General features: G+C 30.0%; 1 protein-coding gene across 3 annotated transcripts; it reads left to right on the top strand.

Annotated features, from left to right (window-relative positions):
- The first annotated feature begins 1,860 nt into the window (after positions 1 to 1,860).
- Positions 1,861 to 6,803, top strand: LOC101218728 (probable receptor-like serine/threonine-protein kinase At5g57670). 3 transcript variants are annotated; one of them, XM_011650623.2, is made up of 10 exons: positions 1,861 to 2,178; positions 2,268 to 2,395; positions 2,485 to 2,603; positions 2,738 to 2,856; positions 2,949 to 3,350; positions 4,025 to 4,279; positions 4,371 to 4,528; positions 5,242 to 5,457; positions 5,572 to 5,718; positions 6,465 to 6,803. In XM_011650623.2, exons 1-10 carry the CDS (start codon positions 2,043 to 2,045, stop codon positions 6,618 to 6,620), a joined length of 1,836 nt encoding a protein of 611 aa, XP_011648925.1. In that variant the 5' UTR covers positions 1,861 to 2,042; the 3' UTR covers positions 6,621 to 6,803. The 3 variants fall into 3 exon arrangements, with proteins under 3 accessions (XP_011648925.1, XP_031736529.1, XP_004150333.1); XM_031880669.1 differs by having other exon boundaries at positions 2,729 to 2,856; positions 4,028 to 4,279; XM_004150285.3 differs by having other exon boundaries at positions 1,862 to 2,178; positions 2,729 to 2,856.
- Positions 6,804 to 17,475: the final 10,672 nt, after the last annotated feature.

The following is a 17,475-nucleotide window of genomic DNA, read 5'->3' as shown; positions in this document are numbered from 1 at the left end:
AGGTTTTGAAAAAACATAAAACATTTATAGCATTAGAGACAAATTTGCTAAATGATTTTTTTTTTAAAAAAAGTCTTATTTAAAACATAAAGAATTTTAAATTGAAAGAATTTCAAAACATTAAAAAATTTAAATGGAGTTACACTTAGGTGCATATAACAATAATTATGATATAACAATGTGGATAGTAAAAGAAAGGAAACATAATAACAATAAAAAAAAAGGAAAGAAACAAAAAAAAAGAATGAACAAAGAAAGAAATAATAATAATAAGAAGTAGAAGAAAGAAAACAAGTAAAAAGGAAAAGAACCCTAATAGTAATAAAATATAATATAATAATAAATGATGATGATAATAATAATAATGATAAAATTTTATCTACGTTCTTTATCTCTATATTTTAGAGAAAAGAAAATAAAGATTAAGAATTGAGATTAAAAAGGGTAATAAAATACGGATAAATAAAAAAAGAACATTTGTGTTATGTTATTTTCTTTCTCTATTTTTTTATGGAGAAGAAAAAGACTAAAGAATTTTTTTTTAAATGATGATAAAAGAAAAAAAAGTAGTACAAAAAATACTAAAATTTTCTTACATTTTCTTTTCTTTCTCTTTATCTTTTAACAAGAGAAGAAAAGAAGAATAAGAATTCGAATCCCAAAGAAATTACTTGTTGTATGAGATGCGGATCACTGAGTTTAAATCCCTACCAAATGCAACATTCAATTAAGTTTAGTTAGCAATGAGGTTTAATTTGCTTAAGATAAAATTTTAAAAAAATATAGAGACAATAAGGTAATGAAAACGCACCTTTTGCAGAGTTTTTTTTTTTTTTGTGGAGAGATTCACTCTAAAAAGTTTCTCTAAACACTAAAAACTTTCTCCAAAGAATTTTTGTAAGAAATTCTCCTCCAAAGAATTCTTTATTTAAGAAACTCCCCTTTTTTTCTAATGACAAGGGTCCCTATTTATAGTACCACAAATTAGGAAAAAGTAATAAAAATAAAATCAAAATTTGATACTATATTAATAAAACAAAATTTCATTTTCCTAAAATAAATTAAATGAGATATTTTGAGATTTTGTAAAAAATAAATTAATACATCAAATGAATATTAAAATATTTTTATTTAAAATTGATTTTCTTTTTTTCCTAAAATGATTTAAATAAGTCAAAATTGATATCAGAAGATTTTATTTAAAACAACTTTTTTTTTTTTTTTGTAAAATAGTACAAATAAGATAAATGTGATATTAAATATTTTATTTAAAATAAATTGATTTATTTTTATTTCTTTGATCACCTTACACACATCAATTAGTTTCTGTAGTTGTATGAATATCATTAATTCTATCATTGCTTTCACCAACACCCTGAATATGATATACATATTCAAAAACCATGGCTAGCTTGTTGAAAAAATATAGCAAAATAAAAAACAAGGGAAGCAATAATTAAAAAGTGAGGAAAGATGCATCCCCAAGCCTTGTGTTTGTAATAAAGTGAAAAAAGAATTCGTTCTAAATGGCCTAATAACTTTTCCTACCAAATCCCACAAATCAATCTTATAATCTGTTTATACTTCTCAAAAAATTATTTGGCTTTCATGGCAAGACAAAATCATAAATTGAATAATTATTACTTCCCCCCCCCCCCTCCTTTGCTTATTCCTCAAAGCACCCAACCACAACACTTAGATGCCCTTATGAGACTCAAGAACAAAATATGACAGAGAGGAGAAAATTATTTTCTTTCTTTTCTGTTTTTTTTTTTTTTTTTTTGAAAACTATTTCTATATATACTTTGGGAAAGTTTTCATTTATGCTTCTTAAACAAGAATATTGGAATGAAAGCTAGGCTAAGGTGTGGCCTCACACTTCAACTGAAACTTAATCATTTTGTTGCATTATTTGCAAACCCTATCTTTCCATATTGGTCCTTAGCTTCACATATACAAATAAAAACATAACAAGAACTTCTCTTTACACTTGTACTCAATATTTTTCATTCCTCCAAAGCCATTTTCTTGGTAGATAAGAGATGGGGCTATCGTCTCCCATTAAGGTACTCGTGGGGATTCCTTCCGACGACATTGAGGAGAGCAAGATGCTTCTTTCTTGGGCAATCAATGTTCTAGCTCATCAACATGATTGCATTGTTGCTACTCATGTTCTTGGTTAGATTAACTTCACCAAATTAAACTTTCTTCAGTTCAACAATTTGTTTTTGTTCTCTTTTGCCTCTAAAACATTTGATGTCTGACAGTCAGCGACGATACAAAGAGGCGTGCATCGACGGCCATGACAATGAAAATTCAATCGCAGCTTCGTCGAGCAAAAGCCTACGTCATATCAATTCTCGGAGAGTTCGCCAACATTAGCCAATCCAAGCAGGTATATGCTTAAAAACAATAATGCGGTACTCTGTATGATATTGTACATTATTCATTTTAGACTTAAACCCTGCCTACTGGAAATGTCAGGTAAATTTGGAAGCGAGAGTCGGTTTTAACTCGAGCATTGGAAGAGGTTTGATTGAAGAAGCAAAGTCGATTTCAGCCGACCTCCTTGTTCTTCGTGGTGTGAGAAACAAATCAAACAGGTAAAGAAGCGAAGTTAAATTCTCAGAAGATTGAGTTGGGTTTTAGAATAGTACAAAATTATTAGTAATTTGGATTGATTAGTGATGATTTTTTCTTTGTTATCTTATTTTTAATTTTGAATTAGAACTCCCAGTAGCATTGCAAGGTATTGTTTTGAGAATGCTCCCGAGAAATGTACTCTGATCTTCTTGGGAAAGCAAGAACAATTGAAGCAATATTTCGACTCCCATTCTGACTCTCTTCCATCTAAAGGTAAAAGGAAAAAGAAAAATTACAACTATTTACCAATACAACAAAACCTATCAAATTATTTCTAACTTATTTAAGTTTTTTTCCCCTCTTAGATGTGAAAATGGGCACAGGAGAAGATAAGTGTGAGGGAGAGGTTTTGAGAGCTCAGAAGGCAGAGAGCAATAGGGTTCCGCCACTCATGGCGGCAGACGATGAGGTTGAAGCCTCCGGCGACTCAGTTTCAAACACCACCACGGAAGATGACTCCTCCACGTCGGGGGACTGCAGCACCATTGGCTCTCCTCCACCACTTGTTTCCCCTTTCAAATCTCAATCTGGTGACTCACAGCGACATCGACAACGAATGTCGCCGTGTAAATTAATATCGTCGTTCATTGGGTCGCCTTTTCGGAAAAGAAATTGCAGCTTTTCTGAGAAGCAATCGCATGATCAGCCTTTGCTGAGATGCTTCAGCTATGAGGAGATTTTGAATGCTACCAATAATTTTCATCCAGGTTTTTTCTTCCCACAAGCTCTCTCTGTTTTCTTTTGATGAAATTTGACACTCAAATTTCTTTTTTAGCATATGGTTTTATTTGGAGTTAGTTATTCATACATTGTCTAGATTTTATGTTCTTGGGAAAGTCATCTTTTTTTCTAGTCATCCAAAATTGAAGCCAAGGTACTCAATTATGTTTTTAAGATGTACTTTACTTTTTTTTTTAGTTTTACAACTTTTTAAGAATGAACGTACTGATTTGACCCATATTTGAAAAAATATATCTTTCATATGCTTGAATTTATAAAAGTAGGTTTAAAAGGTTATTGAAGTAATCTTTTATTACTTAAAATAATTATGTGATATTGTAAATTATAAATTATTTTTAAAATACCAGAGATTTTTCAAATTTTGTTTTTCTACTTTAAAATATTGTATAATTATTTGAAATAATAAAATATAGGTTATATTAATTCCGTAAGACCAGGATTTAGTTTTTATAGTTTAGTTAGAATACAAATAGAAACTATTTTTAGCTTTTTATTATGAAGTTTTATCCAAGAGAACTAAACCTTGAACCCTAAAACCCAGAACAATAGGTACAAAATTATATATATAAATAAAGAAGTAAATAAAGTGGGGGTTTTTGTGCTAATATTTGAGGGTGTTTTTTACTTGGATTAAAATCAGAAGAGATGGTAGGGCAAGGTGGGTATTCAGAAGTATACAAAGGAGAACTAAGTGATGGAAAGATGATTGCTGTGAAGAGACTAACAAAAGACAACAAAGATGGTAACAAAGAGAAAGAATTTCTTATGGAACTTGGAATTATTGGCCATGTCTTTCATCCCAATACTGCTTCTTTGCTTGGTTGTTGCATTGAAAATGGCCTTTATCTCATCTTCAACTTCTCTCAAAATGGAAACCTTTCTTCTGCATTGCATGGTAATTAATTTTACAGAATTTTTCTCTAATAGAAAAATTTCCAAACTATTTACAGAAATTGATATGCTTTTTCCTATTTCAATTTTGATAGGAAAATCAAGCAAAATATTAGAATGGTCAGTGAGATACAAGATTGCTTTGGGAATTGCAAAAGGTTTGCATTATCTTCACGAATGTTGCAAACATCGTATAATCCATAGAGACATTAAAGCTTCTAACGTTCTTCTTGGCCCTGATTATGAACCTCAGGTAACATATTAAATAATATATATTCTATAAATAAATTAATCCCAATATTTATTTATTTATTTTCTTTAGTTACAATAATCTAATGGAATTTTTACAAAAATAGAAAAGTTTTTCAAACTATTCATATCTCAAGACAAAATTAAAATTTTAAAATACAAATTTACATTTAAGAAAAAAAAAAAAGATAAAGGTTCCAATAAATATTTCTTTTTCATCCTTACAAATTTATATATACTTAAAATGCATGATAAGAAATATAACATAAAACATAATTATAAATTAATTAGACTAAACTTTGTATTTAATCATTATAATTTGGAAAGACATTTTGAACAAACTATTTGAATTCAATATCAAAATTTGCTACCAACCACACCTCCCAAATCATGAAATGTACCAACTTTATATTTTTTATTATTCTATCTCTCTTTGTTTTTTATTAGGTTTTCAAATCACTCCTTAATTAAATAAAAAGTTTTTTTTTATAATAAAACGACTTAAATATTTACAAATATAACAAAATTTTACTTTTTATTTAGCGAAAGATAAATTAGAATAAATTATTTTTGGTACGATAATCATATATATTTTACTATATTTTAAATATTCAACAAATTTTTTTTTTTTTTTTTTTGTCTAAAACAATCTTAACCTGAGAACTAAATAAACATTCATTTACTTTTTACTACTTATATATGTATTATTTTTTATAGATAACAGACTTTGGGCTAGCAAAATGGCTTCCAAACAAATGGACACACCATGCAGTCGTTCCAATAGAAGGAACATTTGGATATTTAGCACCTGAATATTTCATGCATGGTTTTGTTGATGAAAAAACTGATGTTTTTGCTTTTGGAGTTCTTCTTTTGGAGATTGTCACTGGTAGAAAGCCTGTCGATTCATCCAAACAAAGCCTTCTCTTGTGGGTAATGATATTAATTAATTAATAATCCATGTACTCTCCTTTCTTCTCCTTTCTTCTTCTTTCTTATCTATTTTAACACAAAAAATAGTGGTTTAATTTGGATTTTTTTGAACAGGCAAAACCTCTTATGGAGTCGGGCGAGATTGGGAAACTAGCCGATCCGAGGCTCAAATGCTATGATGCCAAGGAGTTGCAAAGAGTCGTGTTGGCTGCTTCTTGCTGCGTTCGACAGTCCTCGGTCGAGCGACCCACGATGAGCGAGGTATGCTTTGACAATGTGATAGATGAATATGATCACATTATATATAATGGTGTGTGTGGATTGAATTATGAATTTGAATGGACCCAATTGGTAGTACTAAAAAAAAGTGTTAACACTATTCTTCTCTTGTCCTTTTCTAAGCCTTTAAAGGAAGAGAGAGAAGGTCATCATTTTAAAGTGGGCAAAAAGATTCATTAATTCCACTTTGAGTTTTGGATAAGTTATAACTTCGTTTTTTTCTTTCTGAATTTTCAACCCAAAACATTTGAAGTGGGGGAGAGTTAGATGGCTTGACATATAAATAAATTCACTATACTCTATACACAAGAAATTATCGTAAATGACACATTGTTAGAAAATATTTACCTATATGACAAAAAATTAGTGATAGATAAATATTTTATATTCTTAACTAAATTTTAAAAACAACATTTATTAAACTATTTTTTTCTTTGAGAACTTAGACTTTTGGTTTTGAAAACACTAATAAAATAAATTAAAGTAAGTTACATAACAATTATGAGTACCAACACTGTATATAAACATAATTTAGAAAAAAACCAAACGATATAACAAAATCAATTTAGAATAATATATAACTTTAATTTCATAATGTGTTCTTTTACATAATTTTACTAAATTGATTAGCAATCTCACTACCTTTCCTTATTTTGGTATATATATTGAAAGATACTAATGAACTAATTCCCAATATATTTTTGTTTTCAAATTTAATGAAATTATAGGTATTGGATGTGCTAAATAAAGGCTATGATTCAGAGATTGCAAAGAGTTTGAGAACCCCAAAGTTGAGATCTAATGATGACAATGAATTGGATGATTACTCCATGATATTTGGATATGAAGTTCCAATAGACATTCTTCTTGAGGATTATTTATGAGATTATTTAAAATCTACACACACACACATATGTATTTTAGTTGAAAGTGAGCTTAAAATTTTAGCCTTTTCTAGAATCTTATTGTATTTTATTTTATTCTATTCCTCCAAATTAAGCCTTTATTTATAGAGCTTTAATTTTTGTTTAAAAGTTATTAATAATATCAGTCACTTTGTTAATATTTTTTCATATGTTCATAGAATCGTAGGTGAGGTTTATGTTGATATATTTATTATACAATAAAGATACAATTATAAGATTAATAGTATAATGGGACTAAATTTTGAGTTCACTAAAAGGTGTTTTAAAACTACTTTTTTTTTTAAAAAAAAAACTGATTTCAACTTAATTTGATTCCAACGCATAATAGAGAAATTTGAAATTTCATTTAATGTCAAATTCTGAAATTTAAAGTCAATCAATTGATCTCTCAAATCTTTAATGCTACACATAGCATGAAAGTTATACAATGCCAACGACAAAAGACAATACTCCAACATGTGTATCACTGTTGATATTTTGTTAAGAAAAACCTAAATAAATTCACTAAACATGAGAATAGAAATCATTGTAAGTTTGCCTAAGAAATATACATCTTCCTTGTATGGATGTGATTGTTGAAACAAGCTGACTCTTTAGGTAAGAATTGAATGATGCTCGGAACATAGAGGTACTACGTATACATTAATAATTTTCAAACTCAAAAGATGAACCCTAAACCCATAAACTTAAATAAATGAAATCTCAAAATCGTCTTAAAAAGGCACTAGATGATTGATACATGCTTAGAAAGGGTTGTTTTAAAGACAATTATTCACTCAAAATATGTGTAGATTGCAAGCAGCCATCTTTTGTAAACCTTAGACTTCTTCTCTTTAAGAAATCCTTAAGTTTAGAAATATAAGATTTAGTGTGTCGTTGTTAAGGTAGCAAAGAGGAAGGGTATTTAAGGAAATTTTGGTTAAGTGTTGAGAACGTTGCTTTTGGTGCTAGGTAGCCAAAGAAAGGAAAGAAATGGAATTTTGACAAGTGTTAGCAAAGGGTAGTCTAAGCAAGGAGAGTGACATGAGAACCTCTAAAGGCTTTGTTATGAGCAACCAAAATTAAATCACACCCTAGACGAGGGAAGTAAAACTAGGCAGCATAAGAGTTGAATCAATAGGTTGTAAGCGGCCAATTATGTCACAGGCGACAAGTCTTTTAAGCTTACACGAGCAAGATTTGCAGCCAGACCAAAGGCATGCCATGCACTCCAAGCTAGGCGACAAAAGGTGGCACGAGCATGCAATATTGCCCTAAGTGTTAAGTTGGGAGCCATGCTTCCAAGAGGGGCTTAGGCGTTCTAGTTGTACTTGGTAGAGTGGAAACCAAATGTCTTAAGCATGCAATAGTATGCATTTTGTATCAAGTAGGAGGTATCAGTTATTGTCATGCAAGACTTCCTATATTTGGGTAATTTCAGACAACCATAGCTTCCATTTCACTAAGGTGTTTTCTCAAACAAGTCTTAAAAGAACTGTTGTTAAGTGTAGTTTAAGTGATAGGGCTTCTAGATAGAAAATATATCAAAAGGGAGTTCAATTATGGAAGTTTATCAACAAAGGTCATTTCTAGTGTGAAATTTGAGCATTCCTTAAAAATTTGAAGCAATAAGATGTAATACTTGGAGTTTGGAGCTAAATATTTGAGGTAAGATAGCTAGCATGCACACACGTGTGCATCTTCTGTCCCCTATCAAATGCCAATTATGCCCTAACAGTCTTTTTGAGCCATTTTTGAAGTCTTTTTAAATTTTTTAGTTACTTTTGAGCTTTTTCTTAATTAAGAGGATTAATTTAGAATTAAATTCTCTTATTTCAGGTCAATTGTGCAAATCTATAAGCTAAGAATTTAGCTACCACTCGTGAGTGATAAAATGAGTTTAGAAGATGATTTCAGACATTATTTACTATCGAAATATTTTATGCATGCTTTGAGCTAAATGTGGTTGATTTGCATATTGATTTAGAAAGTTATTTTCAAAGCATGAGGTTTTAGTCAAGAAAGAGACTGAATTAAAAGCATGAGTTTACTGATGTTACTAAGCTATTATTTAAAGTATGAGATTTATGAATATTTCTAGCAAGCATGAGTTATGTTGAGTTTCTAAGTATTTAAGCTTGAAATTGATATTAACAAAACATGATTTAAAATTTTGAGATTTGGAGTACGTAAGAGCTTGTCTATGAAACATGCATGTTTTAAGTATATGTGTACATAGTTGTACTCAAGTAGGTTGTGGGTTGTTTGGAGTTAGGTTTTTGGGTTGTTTGTATTATGGTTTTGTATTTATTGCCTATAGTAGACTTGTCAGTACTTAGTTATTTATTATATCAATTGCACTACTGCTTTTATAAAAATTTTACCTTCATACATTGCTTAGTACGTGTTCAGTGATTTTAGTTCTTAAGGTTAAGTTCTAGTTTTAGCTTAGGGTAAACAAATATTGTTGAAAGGAGAACAATATCTATTGGCTACACGTCGTCTCTTAGACTAAAAGAAGATAGTCTAAGAGAGGGTGTAACATCTTTTGTAGGATTTAAAAAATAATTCTAGTAGATTATCAACTTTAAACTCCTCCAACGGAATCCTTGAAATTGGAAAGAGATAATACTTAAGATAAAAGGAAAATTTTCTATTAATGGGCCAATAATGGTAAACATATAATACTACATAAAACAATCTTCCATTGTCTAAAATCACAAAAAAAAAAAAAAAAAAATCCTAAAAAAGCATTGGGATATCAACTATTAACGAATATAGGGTTGTTGGGAGCTTCGCCATGGGAAACCAATCGGGAGGTGATTTTTCGATAATATAAAAACATCCAACCAAAAACTCAGAAAATACTAATTCCCAACGTCGTATACCTCTAACTCCCGATCGATGTTCTATCATATAGGGAGTTTCTTCCATAAAAAGAAAATTGGAATGATCTCCCAATGCTCGTTGGGAGATCTTTATTCAAGTTCTCTTTTTTATTTTTTTAAAATTTTATTCGATTATTTTTTTAACTCTCCCCTTGATAACATAAAATTAAGAACAATATAAATAAAATAAAAGGATTTCATAAAATAATGGAACTCTGGAACAAAGTTTGTTTATATAAGTAGTATTCTTTATAATGAAATTATCTTTAAAATCAACTTAGTTCAACCAAACATACAAACTTTAACCTCCTCTCACAAACATCCCAATAAAAAAATCGGTCAACCAAACGAACAAAAGCCTCATTCAAGACTCCAAAATAAGTTAGACAAGTTTCAACCCACTCTCATTCACACTTAAACATCCTAAAGTTAACTAAGCTCAAACAATTATTAAAATACCAACCAACACTCAAGTATTAGAATGTTCAATTAAGTTCAACCAAACATACAAAGTTCAACCCGCCCCTCTTTAATGACTCCCAATTAAGCAAAAACAAATCAATCAAGCAAACAAAATTCTCATTCAAGGCTCCAAAACGAGTTAGACAAGTCTCAACTCACTCCTCATTTACGCTTAAATATCCTAAGGTTTTTCATTAAGCTCAAATAACTCAATTCATAGTTACTTGACCAAATTTAAACATAATTAATTTTTAATATTAAAAAAAATTGGTCTAACAATGATTCATTGGAGTAGTATTATAAAGGGTAGTTACAATGAGTAACAATTGTAGAGATAATAATTTAGTATATAGCAACATTTCTAAAAATTTGAAAATATAGTAAAGTCTATTAGTGATAGACTTCTATCATTATTAGACTCTTATGATCTATAGTTGATAAATTAATATTTCAAATATGATTATCTATCAGTGATAGATTTATATTATTGTTAGACTCTGGAAAATCTTGCTACATTTGCAAATTTTTTTAAAATATTACTATATTTGCTTATACTTTAAATTTAATTGATATATAGAGAATTACATCAAATGACAAAAACATTTAAAAAGAAACAGTTCATGACACCTATTTGCATATTGCGAATATGCCAAAATTAATGCTATCAGATGATAATCATAGGGTTATCGACATTTAAAATTACTCTTTTGCAATTTAAAAAATATAGTGGCATGAACCCTATTATCATAATTTTTTTTTGTTATTTTTGCAAGAGCCCCTTGGTATATTTGCAATTATCTCTATTATAAAAATAGGATAATTTAATTCATAGCCCTCATACTCACTAACACATATGACACATCTATATTTCAATTGAGTTATACTCAATTTAGCAATATAATAAGAGATATTTTTAAAAATAGTAAAATAAATTAAAATATTTATAAGCTATAACAAAACTTTGGATTCTATCAATAATAGAAACTAATAAACTTCTATTATTATCTATCAATGTCACTGATAGAGGTTTATCAATATATTATTGATAAAATTTAAAATTTTTGTTATATATCATAAATATTCGATTAAATTTACTATTTTTGACAATTTTGTACTGACTCTAGTATATTATATTCATTCAATTTTCACACAAAATTGTAGTAACATTTGATAGGAGAGAGAAATATGAATCTCTTTAATGAATAAAAAGAAGTATTTTGTCGGTACATAGTGACAAATTCAAGTATTTATTGCTGTCCCTTGATGTATGGACTCACTTAATCCTTTCATTTTTGTCACTAAACGAAAGTGTTTGGAGTGAAATTTCCGTTGTTTGCACGTAACAATTAATTATGGTGATAATAATGAATGTTCTTTTCATTGTCAACAACACCATGAAAATGTATTAGAGCTTTCATTACTTTGCACAGTACGGCAATTCTCAACAATATATAATTGTCTCTATCCTACCTCTCATCTTTGAAATGACAATTTTTCTTTTTCTTTTTTCAACAAAATTTGAATAATTTCTAGTTAAGTGAAATATACCCAAGATTCTGCAGTAGAAAATTATATTTTCTAATTAGGATTTTCTGTTACTATTCCTTTACTTTTGTTAGACAAACCTAGGTTTTAATTTTCATTTCAAAAGCCAACTCGTCGTCAGATTTCTCTCATTTGGATGTGATCTTCTTTCATTCATATTTTCCTTTTAAACTTGGGGCATTACATTATGGGCTTATGAGAAATACCAAAAGTAACAAAAGTTTGTGATAAAGCCAAGAAAAAAGTTAAACATGAAGAGAGTGGACGAGTTAGTTGAGTCGTTTTGACTCAAATAAAGGCTCACTCGAGCTTTTGAGCTCGAGGTTGAGGCAAACCTACCCCTAGCTAGTTCCCACTGCTCAAATTCGATCTAGCCAGTTTTTTGAGATTTTTTTTTTAGGATAAGGATTGAGGACACCCTAGGTTCAGCTATATAGAATATGATATAACTGCATATCATGTAAGTCTATCTTCTCCTCCAAAAGTTTGCTTTGACCCTTGTTTTAAAAACTAACTTATGCAGTGGAGTATCTGTGGTAAGTGTTGAAATGTTGAAAATCACATATTAGAAAAACCAGGAGGATTCACACTTCTTGTAAAATAGATGTGTTACTTTTTTCATTGTCAATTGATTTTGTGATAAAACTCATACTATCAGATATGGTATCAGAGGTCACTAAGCCCAAATGAGTATTTAGTTAAAAAATATTGGTGAACTCAAAGAGACACCAGCTTGAAGTGACATGTTGAGATGTTAAAAATCTCACATTAAAAAAATCAAGAAGACTCACACTTTTTATAAAATAGATGTACTACTTTTCTCATTGTCAATTGATTTTGAGATAGAATTCTATACTATCAAATAGTAAAGATCCACGTAAATGTGCTATTCTTATTATTTTGCATGCAACATCTTCCCCAAAATATAATTCACTTTGGTGAGATGCAAATGTGTCAAGTGAGTTTTTTTTGAACTAGCTAGATTTTGTCTATCACCACTTTTAACATTTTACATGACTTTCATATTTATTCAATAATTGAAATTTAAGTGTTAAAAATTCTCCACATATAAGTTCAAATACTCTTAAATGTGATTAGTCTCCATATCATGTCACATCTATTAATAGATCCATATCATGTCACATCTATTAATAGATCGATGTGTGTATAAAAAGATAACGTTATAAAATAAAAGTAATCCAATAGATATTACTTACAAGCAAGTCATTAGTCAATGACAATTCATTGAACTTCTTTTTTTGTCAATGAATTAGTCGGCCTCATAGAGTGCCAAAGATCTAACCTACACAAGGCTATATTGTGGCTCCACCTAAATTGATTCATTGTCTTTTTGGTGCCTAAATTCCTCTTTAATTCTATGTACACTCCAAAAGTTTACTTGGAGATTTTTTTTTTTTTTTTTTTTGCCTAAATTCCTCTTTCTATGTAGACTTCAAAAGTAATGATCAAGTTTTGTTGTTGAATGTAATGAATTATGGAGGCAGCAGTTACAAACATAAAATGCTAAAGTGTGTCTTAAATAATGCAAATGGGTAGAGGACACTCAGGATAGATTTGTTTATCATTAAAAGATGGTTTGTTTGATGTGGCTAGAGAAGACATTAAGATCATCAATGCAATTGTGATTGGGATGACCACAAATTAGTTAGAGTCAGTTTGGCGTTCAAATCAACCTAAGGTCCAATCAACCTATTTGAAATTGATGGTTTTGTTTAAAAGGCTAGTGAAATGGACCATGATCGATTAATTGTTAATTGATTGTTTAGAATATCAAAGGATGAGTGTCTTTTTTCTTCTCTCTTTTTCCTTGTTAACGTTTAAAACATTTATTTAAAAGTATTAAATTATATGCAATAGTTATCTATTTATTTTAGTTTTTAAAAAAATTATTACACATTTGATTATATTCAGTATCAGATCATATAATATAATCAGATATTTTAGTTAGAGGATATAAATAAGCATCTATTTACTTTTGTTTTAAAATTAAATTCTATTAGTTGATGGATTTTGATCTTTCTGCACATTAACTGCCAGACATTAGATCAAATGATTAGCTAAGTTTATCAGATTTCATTTTTATCACCCCATAGTCGCGGTATTATTTAGCAGTAATCCTATAGGCTATAGCATTCTATATATTTTTGTATAATTAATTCTGAATTAAGTAACTACAAACTGAACCCTTCCAATTTCAATATATAGGTTTAGCTTTTCTTTAAGTTCTTATTAAGAATTTATTACATCTCCCATAAAACTTAATTATAATTCTATGCATATTCTATTCTATTAACATTCTCAACCAAATGACACAACATACAGTACGTTGTATCATCAAACAAATGTTGACGAACATATAATATAATATATAAATATACAGTATGGCTTCTTTTTTCAACCACCATAACAGAGATTAACACCACTCCCATTTTGCTTTATTTTGGTAGTGTTAAATTCAAACTTGAGGTAATGAATATGAGAGAGATATTAATTATATTATATTATATGGTTGAAACTATATATTATATATATAGATATATATATTGAGATATGAGGAGGTACTATCATGGTGTGTGTGTGTGGGTGTGGGTGGACCATTAAGAGTGGGGAAGTTCACGTGAAGAGGACATGGTGAGGCCCTCCCCTTCACGTGCTTATGCCACCCAACATTTTTACATTTTTCTCAATCTTATGTCTCTTTCGTCTTTCCCCCCCGACTCCCCACCCCTTTGGTCCCACCCACGTGGATTAAGGACCAAAAAATATCTCTACCATTTTCATTATCATTTTCATTATGTTTTTATTTCTTGCAATTAAATGTTGTTGTGAATAAAATTGTTTAGGTCTCAACATTAATTATATGAAAATTTAAATGTAAATATATAGTTGTTGAGTTATTAAATATTAAATAAAAAGCTCCTTTTCGCGACCTACAGGAACAAGACGTTGCAGAAAGTCTAAATTTAAATTTAATGCGTTAACTTTTTTCAACATGTGGTAGAGTGCACGTCGTGAGAAGGTTAAATAATAATTATTGTTTAAACTTTTTCCGATGTCACCCTGCCACACATCGTGAAAAGTGAACGCATTAAATTTAAATTGAGACTTTATGTGACGTCTTGTTTTGTGACATAACTTTGCATGCATCGACAAAAGTTTAAATATTGATTTTTAATTTAGACTTTTCCAGACGTGCACCCTATCACATGTTGGAGAAAGTGGCCAAAGTTGAATTTTCACTTTCTCCAACGTATCGCAGGGGCACGTCTGGAAAAGTTTAAATATTTATTTTTTATATAAACTTTCTCCGACGTTGGGTGGAGTGACGTCGCGAAAAGTTTAATAATTATTATTGTTTAAACTTTCTTCGACGTGCAACCTGCCACACGTTGTAGATAGTTTTCGTATTAAAGTGACAATGATCATCTTTCTCTGACATGTGGCAGGGGGCACGTTGGAGAAAATTTAGACATTTTCGAAGACATTGGGAAAAGTTCACACTATTTATTCTCCCTTTAACATGGAACAAAATAAAAAACAAAAAATAAACCTATAATTGATCGAGAGAGAGGGAGAAGAGTAGAGTTGTGCTGTCATCGCCGTCCGTCTTTGCTGCCAATACCGTCGAGAGTCTCCTATTTTCTTCTCTTTTTCTTTTCTATTTCAACTTTTTCGTTTCACTGTACTTTTCAAATAATAGTAGAGCCAGATTTCAGAGCACCGCAAAATGTGTTTATGAATCCACACTGAAACACAAAGGTAAAAAAATTCACGAAGAAACTATAAGAATAATAGAAGTATGCAATTGAAATAGAACGTTAACAAGCTAGAAGAAGAAGAAGAAGAAGAAGAAAAAGAAGAAGATGGCAAATAAAGAAAAGAAAACAAAGTTTAGGCTTTTCCCAACGTGCTGACAATGTATGCTAGTGAATGTTTTCCCGTTGTCGATGTGATTTGTGTTGGGGAAAGTATCCCCAACGTACATGTCGACGTAATTTGAGACGTCCGGGTAACCTTCTCTGACATTTTTTTGGGATTTTTGTTGACATGGGGCTGCGCTGGAGAAGACCCTATTGCTTGTAGTGTAGTACGAGGAGCGATCATGAATGGACTAATAATGTAAATTGCATACACAATATCTTGGCGGGTCACAGTTAAGTAAATCATGCTACCAACAAGTTTGTGAATACAAAGTGGGATGGTCAAGAGGAACGTCATCAAAAGGAGTGAGACACACATTCAAATCTAGTGATGTCGAGGATGTGGCAGAACTAGTGATTATAGATCGAGTAAGAAGATAAGAAAATAGTTGAGGGCTTCTAAATCTTTCATCTCAAAGTGCTTTCTTAGGTAATTTTGCAAATCATATATGGCTTGAGGGAAATCACATGTAATAATCATGTCATCAACATATAAAAGGAGGAGAACAATATCATAACATGTCAAACGAGTAATTAAGGAAGAATTGTGAGAGTTGGAAGTAAACCCAAGTTGAGTAATAGTGGAACTAAACATTGCAAACCAAGCTCGTGGAGCTTGTTTGAGACCGTGGAGTGAACGACCACTACAAGAAATAAGGTTTTTTCCATCGCAGCAACATGTCGTCAAAAACCCTCACCAACGTTGCGAAAGGTTACCGCGATGTCGGAAACGACGTCAGCAGACACGTCGAAGAAAGCCCGTCAGGGATACTATTATAGAAAAAATTCATAAAAAGCTCAGTAGCTGAAAATACATTTACATTTCCAAAGGTGGAAAATTACCCTCATAAACATTACTCTTGCTAGCCTCCCCACTTGTTAGTTATCTATGTTCAAGGCCTCGGTTGGTGTATGCAAAAAAAAAATTGAGCAACATTATAGAAATTTTCTATGAAAAAATACAAATGGGGAAAATAATATTCATCTTTTAAAATGGACCAAAATTACGGCACCAAAAGACAAAGGAGACTTAGGTATTAGCAGAGTTCTTGACACAAATTTTGCATTGCTCAATAAATAGCTTTGGCACTTCATCCATGAAAATCAGCCTCTTTGGAAAAAGATGATTTCTACTAAATATAGTTAGGAATCCAATCGTGGTATACCTACTAATTGAAATTTCAGCATCTTAAAAGCCCCATCCAAAGGATTAATGTTCATTGCAAATGTAGACGGACAACTCAACAATGAAGAAAAAATTTGTTTACGAGGTTGCAAAGTATTATAGTCTAAGTTACTATGGTCTAGACTTGTGGTGCAGACTATTATAGTATGTCTTATTATAATCTATGTTTGGGTTGCATAATATTAGTCCGACTTATTATAATTTATGTTTAGAAAAAAGACTATTATAATATGGGTTTTTCACTCCTCTCTTTTGGCATACATATATGCTATTCCTCTCTTTTGGCATACATATATACTATATCTGAAATACACAATTTTTCAATTGCTTTATCAAATATGATTAATTAAGATATTCATTTAATAAATTTAGCTACAAACTGGAGTTTTGAGTCGTGAGGCTTAATTAGTGCCGATACAAGGAATTGAACAGAGGAGGGGCCAACACATATAAATGCTAAAAATACAACTCAAATAATAATATTTTCTTTTATTTTTATTTTTTAAAATAATAATGAGTGATAAAAAAAAGTGTTGTTACATGACTCAAGGAATTTAATTCATGGACTAAGAATGTTTAAATGATATTTTAATTAATTAAATTCACATATTTATTTATATTATTTAGGTTTTTAAAATTCTTGTTTAAACTTGTAAACTTTATATATTTTAATTAGACTATAAGTTTTGTGCATTTAAATTTTAATAATTTTGATTTTAATATGATAGTAATATTATTAAGAGGAGTCGTAGAAAATAATAAATTTGACAAAATATTTACAATATATAGTAATTTTTTTTCAAATTATATCA

This window comes from Cucumis sativus, chromosome 2 (genome assembly GCF_000004075.3).
Source record: "Cucumis sativus cultivar 9930 chromosome 2, Cucumber_9930_V3, whole genome shotgun sequence".
In the NCBI taxonomy this organism is placed as follows: Eukaryota; Viridiplantae; Streptophyta; class Magnoliopsida; order Cucurbitales; family Cucurbitaceae; genus Cucumis; species Cucumis sativus.
This window is presented reverse-complemented; position numbering and strand designations above follow the sequence as displayed.